Consider the following 25,332-nt stretch of genomic DNA (forward strand, 5'->3'; position numbering starts at 1 on the left):
GTGTACATAAAAGAATGAAAATTGAAGCTTGGTAAGGAGGACCATCAGGGCTGGGGATGGTCTGCAACATTAAGCAGGTGGTCAGGGAAGCCTTCATGGAGAGCATCATGCCGAACAAATACTTGAACAGGGTAAGGGAGACAGCCATGTGGATGCTGCATAAAGGAGTGTGTCTACTGGATTTGAGAAACAGTAAGCTGGCCAGTGAGGCAGAAACCCAGAGGGTAGGATGAAATGAGGTCATTCATAGAGAGAGTGGTGAACATCATTTTTTTTCTTTTTTTTTCTTTATTTTGAGATGGAGTCTCACTCCGTTGCTAGGCTCGAGTGCAGTGGCCTGATCTCAGTTCACTGTAACCTCTGCCTCCTGGGTTCAGGTGATTTTCGTGCCTCAGCCTCCCAAGTAGGTGGGACTACAGCCACCTGCCACCATGCCCAGCTGATTTTTATATTTTTAGTAGAGACGTAGTTTCACCATGTTGGCCAGGATTGTCTCTAACTCCTGACCTTTGTGATCCACCCACCTTGGCCTCCCAAAGTGCTGGGATTACAAGCATGAGCCACTGTGCCTGGCCTGAACTTCATTTTTATTTTTATTTTTATTTATTTATTTATTATTATTATACTTTAAATTTTAGGGTACATGTGCACAATGTGCAGGTTAGTTACATATGTATACATGTGCCATGCTGGTGGACTGCACCCACTAACTTGTCATCTAGCATTAGGTATATCTCCCAGTGCTATCCCTCCCCCCTCTCCTCACCCCACAACAGTCCCCAGAGTGTGATGTTCCCCTTCCTGTGTCCGTGTGTTCTCATTGTTCAATTCCCATCTATGAATGAGAATATGTGGTGTTTGGTTTTTTGTTCTTGTGATAGTTTACTGAGAATGATGATTTCCAATTTCATCCATGTCCCTACAAAGGACATGAACTCATCATTTTTTATGGCTGCATAGTATTCCATGGTGTATATGTGCCACATTTTCTTAATCCAGTCTACCATTGTTGGACATTTGGGTTGGTTCCAAGTCTTTGCTATTGTGAATAATGCCACCATAAACATACGTGTGCATGTGTCTTTATAGCAGCATGATTTATAGTCCTTTGGGTATATACCCAGTAATGGGATGGCTGGGTCAAATGGTATTTCTAGTTCTAGATCCCTGAGGAATCACCACACTGACTTCCACAATGGTTGAACTAGTTTACAGTCCACAGTGTAAAAGTGTTCCTATTTCTCCACATCCTCTCCAGCACCTGTTGTTTCCTGACTTTTTAATGATCGCCATTCTAACTGGTGTGAGATAGTATCTCATTGTGGTTTTGATTTGCATTTCTCTGATGGCCAGTGATGGTGAGCATTTTTTCATGTGTTTTCAATATACGCAAATCAATAAATGTAATCCAGCATATAAACAGAACCAAAGACAAAAACCACATGATTATCTCAATAGATGCAGAAAAGGCCATTGACAAAATTCAACAGCCCTTCATGCTAAAAACTCTTGATAAATTAGGTATTGATGGGACGTATTTCAAAATAATAAGAGCTATCTATGACAAACCCATAGCCAATATCATACTGAAGGGGCAAAAACTGGAAGCATTCCCTTTGAAAACTGGCACAAGACAGGGATGCCATCTCTCACCACTCCTATTCAACATAGTGTTGGAAGTTCTGGCCAGGGCAATTAGGCAGGAGAAGGAAACAAAGGGTATTCAATTAGGAAAAGAGGAAGTCAAATTGTCCCTGTTTGCAGATGACATGATAGTATATCTAGAAAACCCCATTGTCTCAGCCCAAAATCTCCTTAAGCTGATGAGCAACTTCAGCAAAGTCTCAGGATACAAAATCAATGTACAAAAATCACAAGCATTCTTATACACCAATAACAGACAAACAGAGAGCCAAATCATGAGTGAACTCCCATTCACAATTGCTTCAAAGAGAATAAAATACCTAGGAATCCAACTTACAAGGGATGTGAAGGACTTCATTTTTAATGAGAGTGAAATGGAGTGCCATGGGGAGTGTTAATCCAAGGAGAGACAAGGATTGAATTACTTGTGACAATTTCACTCTGGCTGCTGTATTAAGATTCCACCGGCATGATGTTGAAGTTGAGGGGCAGCAGATGCAGAAGGAGGTGGGCAAGTTAGGGAGTGAATTCCAGTAATTAGGTGGAAACTAAATGTGACTCACATTTAGGGTGATGCTAGTGAAGGCTGTGAAAAAATGTTGGGTTCTGGATATATTTTAAAGGTAGAAACAGCAGCATTTCATGTTCAATTAGATGTGAGGGACGAGATGGAATAGTGAAGAATGTCTTTAAGGTTTGAGGCCTGAGAAATGTATGGACTTTTCATCAACTGAGGAGAGGAGTCCCACAGGAGGAGCTTGGACATGGTTTTGATGGTGGTGGTGGTGAGGGGCTGTGGAATCAAGGTACATTATTTTGACATTCTGAATTTGAGATGTTTATTAGACAACAAAGTTGATATTTGGATGACAATCAGATATATTGTCTGATGTTAGACAGCATGGTCTGGGATGCAGATAAAAATTTGTGAGCATTCAGCAGTTAGATAACATTTAAAGCTATGGAATTGGATGCATTTACTGAAGCAGTGTTTATTGACAGAGGAAAAGAAGATGGCCCTGACTGAGGCCTGGGGAGCTATAACCTTAAGAGTTAAGGGAGGAAAGGCAGACTCAGCAAGAAGAATGAGAAGGAGTGACCTGTGAAGGAGTGAAGGAGGAAGAAAACCAAGAAACCAAGATGTAATGGAAACTGGGTGAATAAAATATAAGAGATGGTAAGAATGAACAAGTGTTTCTAATATTGCTTGATAGGTCTAGTAAAATAATAGGTGAGAACTGACCACTGGATTTAACAATGTGGAGGTGATTTGGAAAATCGAAATGAAAAATTTGTTAAGGTAGCGGGGTGAAGAGACCTTCCTGGTACAGATTTGAGATGGACTCAGAGGAAAGGAATTAGAGGGAGCAAGTCTTCCAACATATTTCATTTTGAAGAGAAATAAATCAACGGAAAAAAATAACTGGCAAATAAGTGGCATTGTGAGAATAACTTTTTAAAGATGGGAACTTAAAGGGATATTTTCATGATAATAGGAATGATCTTGTAGAGACCAAGCATTGCTAAGGAGAGAGAAAGGTGAATTATCAGGCCATTTTTCTTATGTAAATGAGAGGAATATGATCTGGTGCATGAGTGAAGGTACTGGCTTTAGATAGTAGCACTGATAGTTTATAGGTAGCAAGATTTTATGGTAACAGGCAGAGAGGCTATGTGGGAACAGATGCTGGAGGGTGGGGTCATAGGGTGATGTGAGTTTGTATAAAATGTTTTCTAATTGATTTACAGCTTCTCTGTGAAGTAGAAAGTAGAGTCACCAAAAGTCATTGACACTGAGTTGAAGAAAGGAGCTATTGCCTGGGCGCGCTGGCTCATGCCTGTAATCCTAGCACTTTGGGAGTCCAAGATGGATGGATTGCCTGAGCTCAGGAGTTCGAGACCAGCCTGGGCACAACTACCTAAAAATCAACTCTCAGGGAAAATTCTGAATACAATACAATTGCATTAACTATAGTCTTCATGTCATGCATTCGATTTTTAGACTTATTCATCCTACATATCTGCAACTTTGTAACATTTGATCTGCATCTTTCCACGTTTTTCTCCCCTTCCAACCTCTTGCCCTGGTACATTTTATTCTCTATCTTTGTGTATTCACTTAAAAAAATGTTCAGATTCTATATGTAAACGAGATTGTGTGGGGGGTGTGTGTGTGTGTGTCTGGATCAGATGTTGCTCCATGGTCTTCTGGTTTACATGGTTTCTGGTGAGAACTTCATTATAATTCTTACCTTTATTCCTTTGTACATAAAATCTCTTTTCTCTTTGGCTAACCAGAAGGTCTTAGGTCTTAAGCCTGTATACATGCCCAGTACATTACTACTACAGCTGATATTTGAGAAAGCCTATATACTAAGGCTATTTAAAACTAAGGGAAGGGAATATCCATCACAGAGACTACATCATTCCCCACCATCCCCATCAGAGCTGGTGTTGGTGCCCACTTCTAGGAGACTAGAGGACAGGGTAGCATGGTCCAACTTCACTCAACATGGCTCCCTAAAGGGGCTAAGAGTGGAGCTCAAGCCACTGCACATTCTGCAGACCTGTCCACAGGCTGTGGCATTGGAGAACTTCTCTCAGTTGGCTGACAAGAGATGTCCATGAACAATTCCCCTCAGAAAGAACCAAAGTTACAGATAAATAATAAGAGACCAAATGGAAAGTTAACCCATTTCCTATTTAGGAAAAAAAATGTGAAACTTGTTGCCAGTGTTCATTTCTCAGGGCACACAGGAAACAGGTTAAGGGGAGCATACTGAAGTTTACTGGAAAGTTCATTGGAAGAAGCTACAACACACACACACACACACACACACACACACACACACACACACACAAGTAAGTAACCGGCTGGGCACTGTGGCTCATGCCTGTAATCCCAGCACTTTGGGAGGCTGAGGCAGGCAGATCACGAGGTCAGGAGATTGAGACCATCATGGCTACCATGGTGAAACCCCGTCTCTATTAAAAGTACAAAAAATTAGCTGGGCGTGGTGGCAGGCGCCTGTAGTCCCAGCTACTCGGGAGGCTGAGGCAGGGGAATTGCTTAAACCCAAGAGGCAGAGGTTGTAGTGAGCTGAGATCATGCCACTGCACTCCACTCTGGGTGACAGAGCGAGACTTGGCCAAAGAGAAAAAAAAAAAAGTAAGAAGAAGCTGGCAGATATCAAACTCTGAGACTTAGTAATCCATAAAAGGATAGCTGGGAGTGTTCTCAGCCTGTCTAGCCCCTGTGGCAGACTGCTGACATCAGAGCTCAAGAAGAGTTTTCTTGAACCCATGAGCACAAGTACTGGAGTGGGATGCAATTTTGAGTCTTATCAAGGGTATTACCTTGTTCATACAAGGTCCCTCTACTTGCCTCCTGGAGCTAAGCTGTAGTAACAGGCACCATACTGGGTGTGCACCCATTGTGGGAATTTGTTCTGCACAGGGACTTTGAACCCTTGTATCTTCACATCACTTGATCTCTTGCAGACATTCCCCATCACAAGCCTGGAGTGTTACAGCCCCACTGTAGGGCCAGACCCAGAGGAGCAGCAGGATTCATTGTAGTCTGGCTCTCAGGAACTTCTACTCCTATGGTAAAGGTTGGAGGTGCACCATATCAAAAGAGCACCTTGTGGGACAAAAGAAACCAGGTTGCTTGAGATCCAGAACTTTCTGATTGTGAGAAGTTTCTTTCAGCAGAGGCAAAAGTGAAGTGCTGGGCTCAATGGGGGAAAGTCTGAAACTCTATCCCAATAGTCAAGCAGCCCTGGTGCCCATGAAGGTCTTGGAGAAGGGGATTTCTTCTTCCGCTTGCCCATCACTGCAGACACAGATGGAGCTTCTCCCATAGGAACTCAGCATAAGTGCACCTGTAGATAGCCTTTCTGCAACATCTGAGGGTGACTGCATCCTCACAGAAGAAGTGCCCTCCAGGTTCAGGCTTTCATGAAGGGTAGAATCATAATCCCTCTCTAAATGGAGCATCAACATTCCTGCAGATAAAAAGAAGCACCAGTCTGATTTGAACGGCCAAAACACCAAGTCACAAGTCTGGAAAGGAGGCAGATCACTTTCCTGCTGGTTTGAAAAGGAAACTGAGGTGGCACCCTCCCTACTCCTTGTAAATATCTCAGTACATTTCACTGAGAGCTCCCTCAGCTGCTTCTATCAAGGCTGGGACCTCTGCCAACTATAGCCACCTGCTGTACCTGCAGCTGGTTATTACTCGTGAGCACCTCCTATTGGCTTGAAGCCTATACTGTTCAATGCAGTGAATAAAATACTGGGGTGGAAAAGGAAATTTAAAAAATGCACAGCACTGGGGAATGATGTAAGCTTCATGAGACTTCTGCCATTTTGGTCCCAAAGGAGACAGTAAAAGTGCACACATAACCAGCACATCACTGCTACAACCAAGATCTGAGAAAGATATTGTACAAAGACTCTTTATAACCAATGAAGTCATACAGAGTCTTTTCTACTGAAAGCACCAAGAGGCAAAGGTAGGTGACAATAAACTATAAACATTAAATTCATATCTTCAAGGGGAAAAATGTAAGAAAAACCCTGGTTGAGTAGAAACTAAGTTCAAAAATATTTAGAAGAAATGATCTACCCAAATGAGGAGTCAGAAAAATAATTCTGGAAATATGAAAAAAAAGAGTTCTATAAAATTCCCCAAAATTTACAGTAACTACAGCAGCAGATCCAAACAAACGTGAAAGCTCTGAAATACCAGATAAAGAATTAAAAAGGGTTGATTATTAAATTACTCAATGAGATACAAGAGAAAGTTGAAAACCAACCTAAAGAAACTTTTAAAACTTCAGAATATGAATACAAATATTTTAAAAAGAGATAGATATTTTAAAGAAAAACACAGTCAGAACTTCTGGAAATGAAAAATAATTTTAGAGAATTACAAAATGCAGTGGAAAGTTTTAATAACAGACTAGACCAAACAGAAGAAAGGATTTCAGAGGTCAAAGACAAAGATTTTGAATTAACAAAATCAGGCAAAAATAAAGAAAAAAATAATTAAAAGAAATCAACAATCCACCAAGAAACATGGAATTATCGTAAAATGTCCAAACCTAAGAATCACAAATGTTTTTGAGTGAGAAGAAAAAGCAAAACGTTTGGAAAATCTGTTTGAGGGAATAATTGAGAAAAATTTCCCTGGCCTTCCTAGAGATTTAGACATTCCAATAAAATCTCAAACACCTCTTGTTAGATTCATTGCAGAAAGGACATCATCAAGGCATATAGTCATCAGGCTAAAGTCAATGTGAAGGGAATAATTCTAAAAACAATGAGAAAAAAGTATCAGATAAACTAAAAAGGGAAATATATCTGACTAATGGCAGAGTTCTCAGCAGAAATCTTACAAGCTGGAAGGAATAGGGCTCCTATATTTAGTCTCCTTAAACAGAATAATTGTTGGTCAATAATTTTATATCTCACAAAACTAAGTTTCATAAATGGAGGGGAAATAAAGTCTTTCTCAGACAGGCAAATGCTGAGGGAACTTGTCACTACTAGACCAGTCCTACAAGAAATGATGAAATTAGTTCTAAAACTTGAAACAAAAGTATTATATTCCCCAAAATAGGAACATTTAGCATGAAACTCAAAAGGCTGATAAAACAATCACAGAAAGAAAACAATGTAACTAGGCTCAACATGATGACTGAAACAGTATCTCACTTCTCAGTATTAATGTTGAATGTAAATAATCTAGATTCTCTACTTAAAGATACAAATTGACAGAATAGATAAAAAATTACAAACCAAATATCTACTGTATTCAAGAGATACACATAACATGTAAAAATTCATATAGACTCAAGGTAAACTGGTAGAAAGATATATTCCATGCAAATGGAAACCAAAAGCAAGCAGGAGTAGCTATTCTTATATCAGATAAAACATATTTTAAAGCAAACAGTAAAAAAAGGAAAAAAGTCATTATAAAAATAATAAAAAATTAATTCAACAAGAATATATAATAATTCTAAACACATATTAATCTAACTCCAGAACTCCCAGATTCATAAAACAATCATAACTATATCTAAAAAAGGGGCAGACAGCAACAAATAGTGAGGGATTTTGACACACCACTGACAACACTAGGCAGATCGATGAGGCAGAAAGTCAACAAAGAAACACTGGACTTATGCCTTACTCTGAACAAAATGAGCCTAACAGATATTTTTAGAACATTATACCCAAAACTGCCAAATATTTATTCTTTTCATCAGAACACAGGCTGTTTTACAAGATAGATCATATAATAGACTAAAAACCATGTCTCAATACATTTTTAAAAGAATGAAATCATATAAAGTATCTTCTGAGATTACAGTTGAATAGAACTAAAATTAATTTCAAAAGGAATCTGGAAAACTATACAAATAAATAGAAATTAAATAATCTGCTCCTGAGTGATGTTTGGGTTAATAATGAAATCAAGATGGAAATTTAGAAACTTTTCAAAATGAAAGATAACAGTGACAAAAGTTATCAAAACCTTTGGGAAACAGCAAAAGCAGTGCTAAGAAGAAAGTTTGTAGCACTAAATGCCAGAGATCAAACAGTCAGAAAGATCACAAATTAACAGCCAATGTCACAATGCAAGGATCTAGAGAAGCAAGAACAAACCAAGCATAAAGCTAGCAGAAGAAAAGAAATAACACAGATTGAAGCAGAGCTAAATGAATTAGAAGCCTCCCACCAAAAAAATCAATAAAATGAGAAGCTTGTTCTTTGAAAAATAAAATTAACAGACCACTAGCTGGATTAACCAAGAGAATAAGAGAAAAGATTCAAATAAGCTCAATTAGAAATGAAAATGGAGAATTATAACTGACACCAAAGATAGACAAAAGATCACTGGCGACTACTGTGAGGACCTCTATACATACAAACTAGAAAATCTAGAGGAAATGGATAAATAGCTGGAAACATATAACCCCTTCTAGCTTGAATTAGGAAGGAATAGAAATGCTGAATAGGCCAATAAGAAGCAATTATATTAAATCTGTAATAAGAAATCTGCCAGCCAAAATAAAGTCTATAATCAGATGGAGTCACAGCTGAATTCTACCAGACATCCAATGAAAAATTAGTAACAATTCTACTTAAAATATTTCAAAAGATGGGAATCCTCTCTAACTCGTGGCTTTGGATTTCTATGAAGCCAGTATCATCTAGATACCAAAGCCTGGAAAGAACATAGCAAGAAAAGAAAACTACTGCCAAATAACACTGATGAACACAGATGCAAAAATCCTCAATAAAATACTAATAAACTGAATCCGACAGCAGATCAAAAAACTAATTCATCATGACTGAGTGGGTTTCATACCAGGATGCAGGAATGGCTCAGTACATGCAAACCAATAAATATGATTCATCACATAAACAGAGTTAATAACAAAAATCATATCATCATCCCAATAGATGTAGGAAAAGCATTCAATAAAATAAAAAATCCGTTCAAAATAAAAACACTCAAGAAACTAGGTGTAGAAGGAACACAACTCAAAATAACAAAGACCATATATGACAAACCCACATCAATATCATATTGAACGAGGAAAAGCTAGAATCATTCCCACCAGGAATTGCAACAAGAAAAGTATGCCCACTTTCACCACTTCAATTTAGCATAGTACTGGAACTTCTTTTTATTTTATTTTATTTTATTTTTTGAGATGGAGTCTCACTCTGTCTCCCAGGCTGGAGCGCAGTGGCGCGATCTCTGCTCACTGCAAGTTCCACCTCCTGGGTTCCCACCATTCTCCAGCCTCAGCCTCCCGAGTAGCTGGGACCACAGTCCCCCGCCACCGTGCCACGCTAATTTTCTTTTTTTTTTTTTTGTATTATTTAGTAGAGACAGGGTTTCACTGTGATAGCGAGAATTGTCTCGATCTCCTGACCTCATGATCTGCCAGCCTTGGCCTCCCAAAGTGCTGGGATTACAGACGTGAGCCACCGTGCCCGGCCAAGTGCTGGAACTTCTAGCCAGAGCAATCAGGAAAGAGAAAGAAATAAATGTCATTGAAATTGAAAAAGAGGAAGTCAAACTATCTCTGTTTGCTGATAATATGATCTTATACTTAGAAAACTCTAAAGAATTCTTCAGAATACTCCTAGATTTGATCAGTGAATTCAGTAATGTCTCAGGTTACAAAATCAATGTACATAAATTAGTAGCAGTGTTATACAACAATGACCAAGCTGAGCATCAAAGCAATAACCCAATTCTTTTTACAGTAGCTGAAAAAAATCTAAAAATATACTTAACCAAGAAGGAAAAAACACTCTACAAGTAGAACTACACAAAAACTTCTGGAATAAATCATAGATGACATGAAAAAATGAAAATACATCCCATGTTCATGGATTGGAAGAATCAATATCACGAAAATGACCATACTGCCCAAAGTAATCTACAGATTCAATGCAGTTCCTATCAAAATACTAACATAATTTTTCACAGAATTAGAAAAAACAATCCTAAATTTTATGTGGAATCAAGAAAGAGCCCAAATAGCCAAAGTAATCCTAAGCAAGAAGAATAAATCTGGAGGCATCACATTACATGACTCAAATTATGTTACAAGGCTATGGCTATCAAAACAACATAGTAATGGAATATATTAGACAAACAGAACAATGAAACAGAATAGAGAACCCAGAAATAAAACCAAATACTTACAACCAACTTATCTTTGACAAAGCATACAAAAACATAAACTGGAGGAAAGAATAACCTATTCAATAAATGGTGCTGGGAAAATTGGATAGCCACATGTAGAAGAATGAAACTGGATCCCTGTCTCTCATCATATAAAAAAAATGTATTAAAGATTTAAATCTAAGTCCTGAAATCATAAAAATTGCAGAAGAAAACCTAAGAAAAACTCCTCCAAGTTTGGCCTAGGCAAATAATTTATGCTTAAGACCCCAAAAGCAATGCAACAAAAACAAAAATAAATAAATTGGACTTAATTAAACTAAAAATCTTCTGCACAACAAAAGAAATAACGGAGTAAACAGGCACCTGACAGAGTGGGAGAAAATATTTGCAAACTCTGTATTTGACAAAGAAATAATATCTAGAATCTATAAGAAACTCAAACAAATCAACATGAAAAAAAGAGCCCATTAAAAAGTGGGCAAATGATATGAATAGACATTTCACAAAGGAAGGTATATAAATGGTCAACAAACATGAAAAAATGCTCAACATCATTAATCATCAGGGAAATGCAAATCAAAACCACCATGAGATACTACCTTACCCAGCCAGAATGGTGATAATTAAAAAGTCAAAAGATAATATATATTTGTGTGGATGTGGTGAGAAGGAAATTATTATACATTGTTGGTGGAAATGTAAATAAATGCAAACTTTATGGAAAACAGTATGGAGATTTCTTGAAGAACTAAGAGTAGATCTACCATTTGACCCAGCAATCCCACAACTGAGTACCTACCCAAAGGAAAAAAAGTCATTATATCAAAAGATACCTACACACATATGTTCATTGCAACACAGCTCACAATTGCAAAAATATAGAATCAATTTAAGTATCCATTGACTGATGAGTGGATAAAGAAAATATGGTATATATATATACACACACACACACGCATGCATATATATGTATATATGTATATGCATGTGTGATGTGTGTGTGTGTAAAGATATGTATTTATTTATGTGTGTGTGTGTGTGTATATATATATACCATGTAACACATACCATGTGTTACATACCACGGAAGACCACTCATTCATAAAAAATCATGTCTTTTGTAGCAACTGGGATGAAACTGGAGGAACTTATTTTAAATGAAGTCACTCAGGAATGGACAACCAAATATCGCATGTTCTCCAGTATAAGTTGGAGCTATGAGCTATGGGTACACGAAGGCATACAGAGTGGTATAATGAACTCTAGAGACTCAGAAGTAGGGAGGATAGATGGCAGGGTGAGAGATTAAAAACTACTGTTTGGGTACAATGTATACACTACTCAGGTGATGTGTGCGGTAAAATCCTAGACTTCACCACTATGCAATTCATCCATGAACCAAAAACCATTTATACTCCTATAGCTATTGAAATTAATATATATATATATAATATGAATTTCATATACCTTAAAAGATTATATGTGTATGTGGAACACCCACAAATATTATAAAACTATCAGATGTTTTTATTAATGTTTGAGGCAAGAAGATAAGAAAGCATTCCATTCATTAGCAATAATTGTGATATGTTAAAAAAAAAGTGAAGAAAGGAAAAAAATGAACAATTTTATTGTGCATTGTGACCATACTCATGCTCGTTACTGAAATGATTTAGTGTCACCTGCAGCTGTGTTTGTCATGTCTGTGTTCACTTTTGGAAAGAGGTTAGTATTATCACTATTTATACTATACAAATGTTAATCTGGTTAATGTTTGCTATCCAAAAGGAAACTAAAGTGAAAAAAAAAAAAGGAGGAGATACTTTTTCCAAGATACATCTGTAATGTTCATCAATATTTGGAAGTGGATATTCATATATTGACAATGACTCTTCTTTCCAAAACTAATTTATAATACTGCTATGCAGATTGGACAGGATAACCTAAACAGTTGTATCCCTGAAGGGCAGAGACAACAGAAATGACACTGACGTAGGCAGTTAGCTCTTCAGACTTTCAAATGAAGTCTAAGCTGATAGATGATTTTGGTTGAATACCAGGGCTAAAGCTGATCTTCAGAGCATTTCTATTTAAAAGTCCTTAGCCAGGTACTCAAATTTGAGAAACAATTGTCTACACATTTAAAAGGTACCCTCAGGTTCCATGTATATAAACAATGGAAACATCCAAAGACACACAAGTCTTGAGTAAGGATGGAGCTTTGCCCATGCTCTCTGTGACAGGAAGGAAAGAAGAGTGATCTTAGGAAGATGCTCTGTTCAAAAGCAGAGAGTTGGCGTAAACTCGTATGGAGAAAAAGAATGGGCCTCAGTTGCAGTTCTTGACTAGCCAGGGCATTAGAGACAGAAACACCATGAAAATGGCTAATGTGATAAGTTTAGAGAATCTTTTTCTCTGTTGGGGGAATTGGGACCTACTCGTAGGGACCGTTTTTGGTATTTCAATAATGGGATTAAGCGCTGAATCTTCTTGCCAAGAAACCATTGGCAGACAGAAGTTGTCACTGGGGAGCTGATAAACAACGGTGCCTGTTAGAGTGGAAGCAGTATCAGTAGCAAACATTCTGAATAGTTAAAGCATTACATCAGCCTTGGAGACCAACTGACCATGTTGGAAGCAGATATTGACAATTTTACCATATATCCCAGGGAATGCATTTTTTCCTTTGCTGCTTCATGAGCTAAGATTGTGTTCCTTTACTGCTTCATGAGCTGAGATTGTGTTCCTTTGCTGCTTTATGGCCTGAGATTGTGTTCCAAGGAATCTGTAAACAAGGCTGATCTAAAGAATACATCATTGTCATGACCTCAGCATAGCTCCTGGCACCAAGAAATTACACCCTGAGAAACATGACACATGCAATCAATCTCAATACATTATCTAAAGAAATTATATTGGGTTTTAAATTATGAAGTAGGATGAAGATATCTTTATCTTTGAGGCAAAAATATCTGCAGACAGTGTGCCAGGAGAAGGCAACAGTTCCATTAAAAACTCATGGACATTTGCCTCTGCTAGCCTGTGCAAGTCTTTATTTTTTTAACTTATTTATTTATTTATTTATTTTCCCCACTATAAACAGATGTTGGTCATCTTTAATTGATGCCAGTACATTGGAGTAGAAGAAAATATTTTTATAAATATGGTTTTTATTAATAGAAAAAATAATCTTATGGCTCAGATCTAACTTTCTAGATCACATATTTTAATACTATTTAATAAGTAAAGCAATGTTTATGCCTCAAAGGAGCTATTTCTTTTACCAGATATCAGTCTATTTAGTGTTCAAGAAATTTTAGTCTAAATATGACACAGATCAAGTGACTAAGTATTGACATTTTAAAATTGACATTGAAAAAAGAAGCCCATGTTTTTTGTGGATTACCAATTTATTCATGCGTCTAATTAAAACAACAATAACAAAATACAGCATTCTTCAAATTAATTTTTTAAATCATACTGTAGAGGTTTTAGGGTCTGTTCACAAATATTCCATATAATGGAATATTTGGGGGTTTTTTTGGCATATGAGATTGCATTTCCTGTACCTCTTATGAAGATGTCATACTATGATCCTGCAAAAATAAATGTTGGCACATCCTGTAATGCATTCCTGCCAATTGCATTCCAAGGGACATGTTAAAAAATGTTCATAGTTGCACTATTCATAGTAGTCAAATATTCACTGATAGGATAATGAATAAGCACATTTTTAAATTATAACACAGTAGAATGTGGTATAGAAGTGAAAACGATTCAACAACATTCAACAATGGAAAAAAACTTAGTAACTTAAGGTTGAGGGAAAAAATTTTTAAAGCTCCTTAAGTTTTTTCATATAGTATGATAAATTGTGTACAAGTCTAAACCAAGGAAAAATAAAAAATTCATATCTGAGAAAGATAACTTACCTTTAAGAAGTAAGGTAGCTATACATTAAAAGATCAAGACATTGTTTACATTTAGAGTGAGGCAGGGAGCAGGATAGGAAAGGAGTTAAAAATAGATTTAGTAATTGGTAATGTTTTAATTTGGGGGATAGAAAGTTTACAAGTATTTGTTGTGCTACATAAATAAAGGTAGAAAGATCAATATAGATAAAGGAGTTTGGAAATACATGAACTCTACAGTTGACATCTTATTAGTAATAGAACTGTTTTCTTCTACTTGTTTGTTGTCTCTGCTTTCTTCTGTGTTGGCTTCATTTTTTTTTTTTTTTTTTTTTTTTTTTTTTGAGACGGAGTCTCGCTCTGTCGCCCAGGCTGGAGTGCGGTGGCGCGATCTCGGCTCACTGCAGGCTCCGCCCCCCGGGGTTTACGCCATTCTCCTGCCTCAGCCTCCCGAATAGCTGAGACTACAGGCACCCGCCACGTCGCCCGGCTAATTTTTTGTATTTTTAGTAGAGACGGGGTTTCACCGTGTTAGCCAAGATGGTCTCGATCTCCTGACCTCGTGATCCGCCCGCCTCGGCCTCCCAAAGTGCTGGGATTACAGGCGTGAGCCACCGCGCCCGGCCTTGGCTCCATTTTTTATCAGGGTCTCTTTACTCCTGGTAAGATTATAGGCAGGAGTTTCGGGTCTGCTCTTCCAGAAACTCTTTTAGGAAAAAAGAACCAGCATTATGCAATATATCCATGTAACAAACTTGCACACATACCCCCTGAAAATAAAGATTTTTTAAAAAGAACAAGTTTTCCCAATAGTTCAAACAAAAGTACTAAGTCTGCATTTCATTTGCTGCTGGATTCCTGACCTGATCATTACAGCTTTGGAGATAAGTTTTCTGATGATCAAACTGGAGTCATATTAACATTCTTGGGAGATACCATTACCCAGACCTTACATACTAAAAACAGACAGGTTGTGATTTTTCAGAGGAATATCAGGGTTCAGATATCCAAGAAGGAGGATGGATTCCTCTCAGTCATGGAGAGGGCCCACTGATGCAGTTTTTAAAACTCATCTTCAGCCATCATTATGAGACAGGGCAGGTGTATCTGCGAAACTATTTAGATATTGCACAGCAAAGCAGCGAATGTCCTGCAAAGGGTTGAATGCATCCTCCTTATTAATACTACATTCCACACTACATCAAGAAAATTACCACATTTCCATTATGGGGGACAACCTAACATTTTTTATGTCCCATGATATCTCCCGGTGCTGTAGATAGTGCTAGTGTTGTAGGACTTTCTCCTTAGTTCAGCAAAATACGGGGTCCTTGTCCTGCGACCAGGAGAGATTAGGCTCACAGACACTTTGAAGGGTTAGAAAAATGGAATTTTTTGGGCAAAAAGGGAAACAGGGACTGTCAGCAGAGCGAGAGTCCTGCTAGTAAAGGCTTCCCACCTCGCAGATTGAATCCCAGGTACCACCCAGGAAGAGGAAGAGCCAGGCCGCTCCTCCTCCCTGCAAAGGGGTGAGCTTCCCAAGGCTCTATCCCAGTACACATTCCTCTCAGGTGTGCAGGCTGGTAGGAGGTTCTTCAGGGACCCTTTTCTACTTGGTTGTCTAACTAGTAACAATCTATGAAAGGAATTCCTCGAGGAGTATTTTTGGTGTCCCATGATCAAACTTCATTTCTGTTAGCAAATAGAAATAAATAATGCCCTTCTACATTAGTGGCCTCGGTGTAGTTCCAAAAGAACTATTTGCTAATTTCTATTAGCAAATAGAAATAAACAATGTCCTTCTACATTAGTGGCCTCAGTGTAGTTCCAAAAGAAACAGAAGAGTTTATTTTATTGAACACTATAGAGGTAGTTTTTCAGAAAAGATAATTATACCTTGTGACTCAGATTCTTTTTTGATTTGATTTGCTTTGCTTTATTTATTCATTTACTTACTAAACTCTTGATTATTAATTGTATACTAGAAATTGTGGTTTATAAATGCTTACTGTGGTAGCTATGGTAGAGAACAAGATACTCATGATCCCTACCTTCAGTAAGTGCTTATAATTTATAGAACATGCTAAGAGTTTGAGGAATAAATAAGGATTCTTTCCTGATTTCTAGCCTTATGTAAACTTTTTCTATTTTGAAGTTCTGGCCTTATGTAAACTTTTTCTATTTTGAAGTTCTGGCCTTATGTAAACTTTTTCTATTTTAAAGTTCTTTAGTCATTAATCACTCGGGTCAGGACTTGTATGTGTGTGAGTTCATGGTTCTAGTGCTCCTGTGGTCTAACGCAAAAGTTCATGAACTTCTTTCTGAAAGTCTACTCTTTAGGATTCCATATGGCTACTCTTTCATTAGTTTATCATGATTCTTTGAACATGCATCTTGAGATCCTTCAGAGATTCTTTCATGTGTTTGTGTAACCCTCCATCTTGTTGGCTCCATTCTGTAATCTCTCTAGATGTTTTCTTTGGGTAACTGCAAACAAACACATAATTTAAGCTGTCATTTACAAATAATAATTTCCAAATCCAGTTCTGCAGTACTGACTTGGAATTCATACTTAAAAAAACCAACTGTCTACTGAACATTTTCACTTGTCAATCCCTTGGCTACCTGAATTTCAACCTGTCCTTTTTGCTTTAATTCTAAGATCCTCAATCTGAGACACTATTGCTTAGCCATGAGAAATGTCTTATCATTATCACTTTCTAGTACTCTCCGGTCTTCAATTTAGGCTAGTGTAAGGAAAATGTGTGGAAAGAGGAAAAAAAATCACAGAATAAAACAATCATTCATACAAATATTAATATTCAACTTACTAAATATGTAACCAGGGCAAGCTGCTTAGTTTCTGTGAGTTTTGGTTTTCTCTCACATGAAATGTCATTGTTAACACCTATATCATGGAAGAACTGTGAATTTAAAGATATAACAAGTAAAATGGCAAGCACAGAGCCTAGTATATATAATGTATTCAATAAATATTTGGTGAAGTAATATTATTTCAATAAAATATATTTCTTCATGAATGTTTTTTACTAAAATGAAATAGTAAATCAAATGGAAATAAATTTGAAAAAAAAATGAAATTTGGTGCTCATCACACATATCAATCCTCAGACCACTTGCTATAAATATTTGGGGGTTGTCTATAGACCACAGAAGAGAATCTCTACTTTCAGAGCTGCACTCTGCCTTCCCTGGACTGTACTTGGAAATATATGTTACAGGTGTGTTACAGGAGAGAGAAAAGTCTGTTTTCTAATGCAGGGAATGGTGGCTTAGGGCGCTGGGTGAGAGCAGAGTTAATATCTTGCTGATCCACCTTTTTTATAACCAGTGACATTGTTTTTGATTCTTCCTGTTTTCTATTACCCTCTCCATCACCCAGTTTATTTCTTCTCTTTTTCACCAGTACTTTTGGTGTGCCTAACATACCTAACACCTCCATACCCTTCTTCATATGGATATGAGAAGGGTTAATTTGTTATTATAGGCTAAACAGACAAAACAAAAGTTAAATATGATTATCAAAAGAAGAGAAACTTTAGGGAATAATTCTCTCTAGGATGCTAATCTCTTATGTCATTATGTGTTAAACTATTCCCTTAAGGTTGCAGAAAGAAACATTTAAAATAAATTTTATAGGAAGGCTACTTTCCAAAAGGAATGGACAGACAACACTAAGTCTTCTAACAGGTAAGATTATTTTCATCTTTGAGAGCTCAGAGAATTATCACTACAAATTAATTCAAAATAATTTAAAAATATATTTTTATATTTCTCATAACTATACAGTTCCCACATCCTCTGAAAATGGAAGAGGGAAAAAAATAATAACCTAAATTTTTAAAATTTACTGTTAATTTAGGAAATAAATGGAATGAAATATTATCTCTGGAACAAAATGATCTTTTGAACTCAACAAATATTTTATGAGCACAAGCCATGTGAAAAGCCATCATTGTGTGGGGAGAGAAGAAGGCATTTCATGTCTCAAGTTTTGTTACAGTTTCTTGAAATGGCAGAGTAAATAAAAGCTCACTATTTTTTTTAAGGCAAGCCATTGGGGAAAGGTAAGTCTTCACAAAGAGCTGACAGGTACTAGAAGCTTAGAAGAAATTATGTCTGATAAATAATTAGAGAAAAGGTTAATAGAGAAAGTGACCTTGACAAAATTTCCAGAGAATGCCAGATTTTTCATATCCAAATGACAGATTTGAAGAAAATATTGTCTATCACAGCATAGAATTTTTACTACTTGCTTGTTTTGAAAGTGATATCGTAAGAATACAATTTGAAATTGGTACACATCTGAAATTTAGTATGAAAAGTTAAATAATCCTCAGAAAATATTCAGAGTAAGCATGAAAACATGGAGGCTAAATGTTATACAGCGAAGGTGAAAGATAATGTGCTATATATGTGGTAGCGACATTGCTCAAAATATTTTGGGTAAGAAAATCTTCCTTGCTTTGCTCAATATTGTCCCTGCCCAACCTCTTTCCACATGTCATCTTATCTATCCATGCCCCACCAGAATGCTCCTGCTCTCTGTAGAGGATAATTTGGAAAGAGGGACATTTAGACGGTAATTTCATATCATTTGGGGCAACCAGAAACAGGAAGCATAAATAATGGATATTAAATTTGATGATGACTTTTGATTCTCTGGCCAGATTATTTTGAAGGGCATTCCTTGATTGGATAGCAGAAATCGTGAGACTCAGTTATATATAGGAAGAAACTCAAGGAGAGTAGATTATATCACACCTGAATTTAAGAATTTAGGGGATACAGCAGCTTGGGACAACCTGTTTTATTTACTGTAAGAATGGTAAATTATGCAGAGAAATGAGTGAGGATAGGAATTCTCTCAAATATAGAAGTCTAGTATAACTAATTTAGGGAGGGTTGAGTGGTTTAAGAGATTCCTTAAGGAAAACAATGCTTCTCACCATGGCCTCTGCAATACCATATAGAAGCATAGGAGGAGCCTCCTAACCTTGGATTCCACTCCCATCTGTCCACCGTTTCCTGGTTGCTTTTCTTTTAAATCTTCTCTGTTACCTCCAACATCAATACATTGTCTGTTTACCATTGTTTTAACCAGTGTAGCTAGCCATTCTAAAGTTGGCTAATCTTGTTTGAAGAGTTGGAGAGAGTGCAGTAGTTATTAGAACATGTGCTGTATTACTGGTCATGCTTTGTCTCCAGACCATTGTAACCCCCTTTTGTGTCTGATTCCTTTGAGAATTTGTTGAAAGGTGTTAGCACTCCTCTGCAAAGAAAATAGATGTAGAGTCATACACATAGACATGTACGAAGTGTGCATCAGTATCAGAAGGCTATGAAAAACATCAAGGCTCTCCTTGTATCTCTTAAGAGCCAAGGATTCATATAAAGAAAAAAACCCAGAGAAATAGGAACACTTTTACACTGTTGGTGGGACTGTAAACTAGTTCAACCATTGTGGAAGTCAGTGTGGAGATTCCTCAGGGATCTAGAACTAGAAATACCATTTGACCTAGCCATCCCATTACTGGGTATATACCCAAAGGACTATAAATCATGCTGCTATAAAGACACATGCACATGTATGTTTATTGTGGCATTATTCACAATAGCAAAGACTTGGAACCAACCCAAATGTCCAACAATGATAGACTGGATTAAGAAAATGTGGCACATATACACCATGGAATACTATGCAGCCATAAAAAATGATGAGTTCATGTTCTTTGTAGGGACATGGATGAAATTGGAAATCATCATTCTCAGTAAACTATCACAAGAACAAAAAACCAAACACCGCATATTCTCACTCATAGGTGGGAACTGAACAATGAGATCACATGGACACAGGAAGGGGAACATCACACTCTGGAGACTGTTGTGGGATGGGGGGAGAGGGGAGGGATAGCATTGGGAGATATACCTAATGCTAGATGACGAGTTAGTGGGTGCAGCGCATCAGCATGGCACATGTATACATATGTAACTAACCTGCACAATGTGCACATGCACCCTAAAACTTAAAGTATAATAATAAAAAAAGAAAAGAAAAGAAAAATTTACCCACATAAAAAAAAAAAACCAACAAATTATTGAAGTGATCATTTTCATGGGAGTCAGAGTCCAATAGTCTTTCTTGCTCGTGTGATGCCATGCAGAGTACGTCTTCTACTCCAGGTCCTGTAGCTAATTCATTGAGTTATCTGAAATCGATCTCAGCCCTTTTTTTTTTTTTTTGCTTTTTAATTGAGGAAGATATTTGTCAGTCTACTATTCATAATACATAGAAATCTCCAATAAGTAATATATGGACGTGTTTTGCCATCAGAATAGTACTGAAATAATTAGATGTTAATATTACATTTTTAGTGGGAGAGAGAATGTTCAATTACAAAACACTAAGTACTATTAGCAATAGCAAAACAATCGCACAGAAAGCAAAACAAAACAAACCACTAAGCACCTACATTATACTAGACATTGGGTTTGGTACAGTGGAGAATAATATCCAGAGAACACATAGCTTTCCAGTATTCTTATTCTAGGATGGAAGCTAAGCATACACAATAGAGTTTAAGCAATTAAATGTAATAGCATAAGAAAAGAATAAGAGAATAATTGAAAAGCAGCAGAAAGAATTTCCTTTATCACAAGGCAATTTTTGAAGGCTGCTTAGATGAAGTTTCTTCACAGTTGTGTTTTGAAATTTTGCAATAGTTGAAGTAGCTAGAAATGGAAAGGAATTCCAGGGAAGAAGACAGATACCGATTATTGACTAAACTGTTGAGTAAATATTTGATGAGGACCTATAATTATTACCAAGTTAATTACATTACATATTTGTAATCCTTAATTTATCTAAAAAACTTTATGTCCAAATATATAATGTAAATAATATAGACTATCTAGAGAATGGATAGTCTACTGCGATTGCTGATATACAGACCAAAGATTGCACCCTTCAATGAGTGCTCAAAGTCATAAACTATTAGAGGTGAAAACTTCTTCTACATTATCAGGCCTCCAAAACCTACCACATTTTCAAGTACAAATATTTAATGATGGATCACCCTTTTAAATGAATAAAGGAAAAAATGAGCTTATTGTAATAATTAAAATACCAATTCAGTTTCCTTATAGTTTAAGATACTTTTCCAAGATTACAGAGTCCAGAGAGAGAGAGATATATACATAAAATATATAAAATATATATTACAGAGTCCAAAGAGTCCAAAGATCTATATCTATATCTATATCTATATCTATACCTTTTTATCCTTAGCATGCCAAAGTGAATAACTTCATCCGACCCTTTCTTGGGAGTACTTTTTTATTTGGAGGAAGACAAGGGACATTTCAAATCTTTTGAGGAGAAGAAGGAGAGGAATCTAGAGAGAGGAAGAAGTATATACAAAGGGAATTTTGTGTCTGTATTGTCTATTCTGTTTTGGCCAACTTTTAACTTTCATCAATGTTTTGAAGGTATTGATTGAATTTTGGAGAAATACAATGGACTTCCAGACTATATTTAAATAAATTACATTTTGGTTTATATTTCTACTTGCATATATGTACTGTCTAGTGTCATCTTGACAATACAAATCTAGAGAAACTTTGTTCTTGAATGAGAAGACTTGTGATAATATTTGTTTCCATATTTTTTAAAAAATAAATCTTCATAGGGAAAAGTGACATTGCAAAGTTGAAGAAGCATTGACTTTTCCAGGACAGAAAATAAATTGAATGAAGAAGGCAGTTAGTATCTATTCTCTCTTCTCTAAAACCATATCACCCTTTTTCTTCCAAATCTCTGCTCTATTCCAGGAATATATGGTTTTTGAATATCTGGATAATGAAAACTTTACTGGAGATTACAAACATGATCTGGTTCAATGATAACCCTTCAAACCACCCCAGTTATAAAGTGCTTTTCTGTTTCCATTATTCAAGTTTTTAGCCTGAATCATCAAAACAAACAATTGAGTAGTAATGCTGTATACCACCGTCATTTTATTTAAATGTAACCTCAGGGACTCTGAGTGTAGTAGGGGTGCTTTCAATAAACCAGAGGAAGAAAATTTGAAAGGGGGATATTAAAGAGATAACCAATTTTCAAAGAACATTCATTTATGTTTATTAGTATATGTCAGTACTAAATATTATAAGGATACATCAAGGTAGCAACAGATTATTTAGAGGCTATAAGTGTTTTCTCTTACTTTTTATAATCTGGAATATCTGGGAGAAATTTTGCAGAGAAGTGGAGCATACTAAGTATTCATAAATAACATATATCTATATAAATATATATAATGAATATATAATGTATAAACTATGTATTAATAAGTGTGCTGGTGGTGGTGTAGGATTTCATATCATAAAACTCCAAGAGCAGTTAAATATATCTTAAATGTTGAGTGATACACAATGCAAAAAATGGGCCTGTATATTTATTGAAAATGAAAAAAATGAAGTTAATATTAAAATAGATCCATACTTCTTACATTTACCTTCATTTAATTGAAAAAATTAATCAGAATGATGTCAAAGCTAACCAAGGCTTCTACCTGAAGAATGCTATAGCAAGGTATCATGTTCATAAGCATATCTGAGAATCATAATAACCCTGTGGTCATTAAAATTAGGAAACAATGTGTTGAAGTGACTTATTAAGAAACCATCAACAGAATGTATCCGATAAGAAATATTTAATTTTGCATAAAATATTCCATAACATCACATAGCACATCGTAAATTAATTCCGGTATTTTTTACAGATAAAACTTTTCACACTTGCCCCTTCACCTCACTCACGAAAACCATGCAACTGAATAATAATGTGACTGAGTTCATTCTGCTTGAATTGACACAGGATCCTTTTTGGAAGAAAATAGTATTTGTTATTTTTTTGCTTCTCTACTTGGGAACATTGTTGGGTAACTTGCTAATTATTATTACCGTCAAGATCAGCCAGGCACTTAAGAACCCAATGTATTTCTTCCTCTTCTACTTATCCTTATCTGATACTTGCCTCTCTACTTCCATAGCCCCTAGAATAATTGTGGATGCCCATTTGAAGACGACAACTATCTCCTTCAGTGAGTGCATGATCCAAGTCTTTTCAGCCCATTTCTTTGGCTACCTGGAGATCTTCACCCTTATCCTCATGGCTGTTGATCGCTATGTGGCCATCTGTAAGCCCTTGCACTACATGACCATCATGACCCACCAGGTCTGTGGTGTGTTGATGACTGTGGCCTGTGTGGGATCCTGTGTGCATTCTTTAGCTCAGATTTTTCTTGCCCTGAGTTTGCCTTTCTGTGGCCCCAATGTGATCAATCACTATTTCTGTGACTTGCAGCCCTTGTTGAAACTAGCCTGTTCAGATACCTATGTGGTTAACCTACTCCTGGTTTCCAACAGTGGGGCCATTTGTACAGTGGGATTTGTCATACTGATGTTCTCCTATGTCATCATCTTGCATTCTCTGAGAAACCACAGTGCTGAAGGGAGAAAGAAAGCCCTTTCCACCTGTGTGTCCCACATCATTGTGGTCATCCTGTTCTTTGGACCTTGCATATTTATATACACACGCCCTGCAACCACATTCCCAATGGATAAAATGATAGCTGTATTTTATACACTTGGAACACCTTTGCTCAACCCTCTGATTTATACACTGAGGAATACAGAAGTGAAAAGTGCCATGAGGAAGCTTTGGAGCAAGAAACTGTTTGCAGATGGCAAAAGATAAATGAAGGTTTCAAATCCTTCTTCATAGTTTGAAGTGACCTAGAAGAAATCGATAGAGAATATTATCTTTTTCTTGTTGATTTAATGTAATGCTGTCTTGGTGCATGAGGGTTAGCTCCCTTGGGAAAAGAGACAGTGTGGACAAATAACACTGGTTAATGTTGAATGATTTTTATGTGGTGGAAAATACAGCTTGTGGTACAAACAGATATGTAAAGCTCATTGCCTTCACTGCTGTTCACTACTGTGTCTCTGGTGCTCCTGCCTGCTTAGCGTCACTTATAGTTTAGGTCTGAAGTTTGCCTGTTCCTCTGCGTGTTGACTTCTGGAATTCCTTGCTAATAGTTACCCATCTACATACCAGCAGTCCAATAGGTTTTCCCTCCTCTTAATGGTTTTCTTTATTAGACAGGTTGGATTCTTCATATGTCATGATCGACTTAGTTGTTCTTCCTGACTCAACAGGAAGTACCATATTTCAATAAGTGTAGAAGCTTCATGTTGTAAGAGGCAGTGTATATGACCTAGGTAATCTCCCTTTCAAGTCTTTGAGCTCTATGCTGAAATCATTCCATAAATTTACCTAGATTCTTCTAGAACCATGACAGAACACAGAAAGAAAATTTACCCTTCTGAGAGTTCTTGATCTTAAGAAGACTCTCACAGTTGGTGTTGTAGTCATATAATTATTCTTTTTGTAAAATGTTTATATTAGAGGGATATTATGACTATAAGATAGGTAGCTCAAATTAAGGCAGAGATATTATGTAGACTAGAAATAAAGAGTTCAACCAGTTGATTGTAGGAAATTTGAAAATGTCAACAGATTCAACAGGGTATCTGATAACCTAAAGGATTACTTTAAGAATTTGAAACATAAATAGTCATATCAAATATATAAATTATTGTAATGAGGTTTCAATACAATGGAGAAGAGAGGGACTTGCACAGAGAAGGTGGAGATGCTTCAATGAGAAGTGTATTTCTGCAGTGGAAATCTCTATCACCTTTTGTCTCTTTTATTAACTTGTGTGTTCTGTGCTAAAAGCAAATGTGTTATGATGGAAAATTATGGTGTCTCAATCACAGCTCCTTTTCCTGAGTAATTTACATTTAATTTGATTATAGAAATGTTGGCACTAGGTAAATGCATAGTTCTCTCTCTTCATTTACAGAGAATAAAATAAACTCACTTTTACATAACAAGTACAAAAATACTGAGTGACTGACCAAGAATACCAAAAAACCTTTTGGTGTTCACAGTCATCTCTGTGA

At 36.6% G+C, this 25,332-nt stretch overlaps 1 protein-coding gene across 1 annotated transcript; it reads left to right on the forward strand.

Moving 5' to 3' along the window:
* The first annotated feature begins 23,125 nt into the window (after positions 1 to 23,125).
* Positions 23,126 to 24,058, forward strand: LOC466534 (olfactory receptor 4C16-like). The gene has a single exon (XM_521933.7). It carries the CDS (start codon positions 23,126 to 23,128, stop codon positions 24,056 to 24,058), a length of 933 nt encoding a protein of 310 aa, XP_521933.7.
* The last annotated feature ends 1,274 nt before the right edge of the window (positions 24,059 to 25,332 follow it).

Source organism: Pan troglodytes, chromosome 9 (genome assembly GCF_028858775.2).
Source record: "Pan troglodytes isolate AG18354 chromosome 9, NHGRI_mPanTro3-v2.0_pri, whole genome shotgun sequence".
Classification (NCBI taxonomy): domain Eukaryota; kingdom Metazoa; phylum Chordata; class Mammalia; order Primates; family Hominidae; genus Pan; species Pan troglodytes.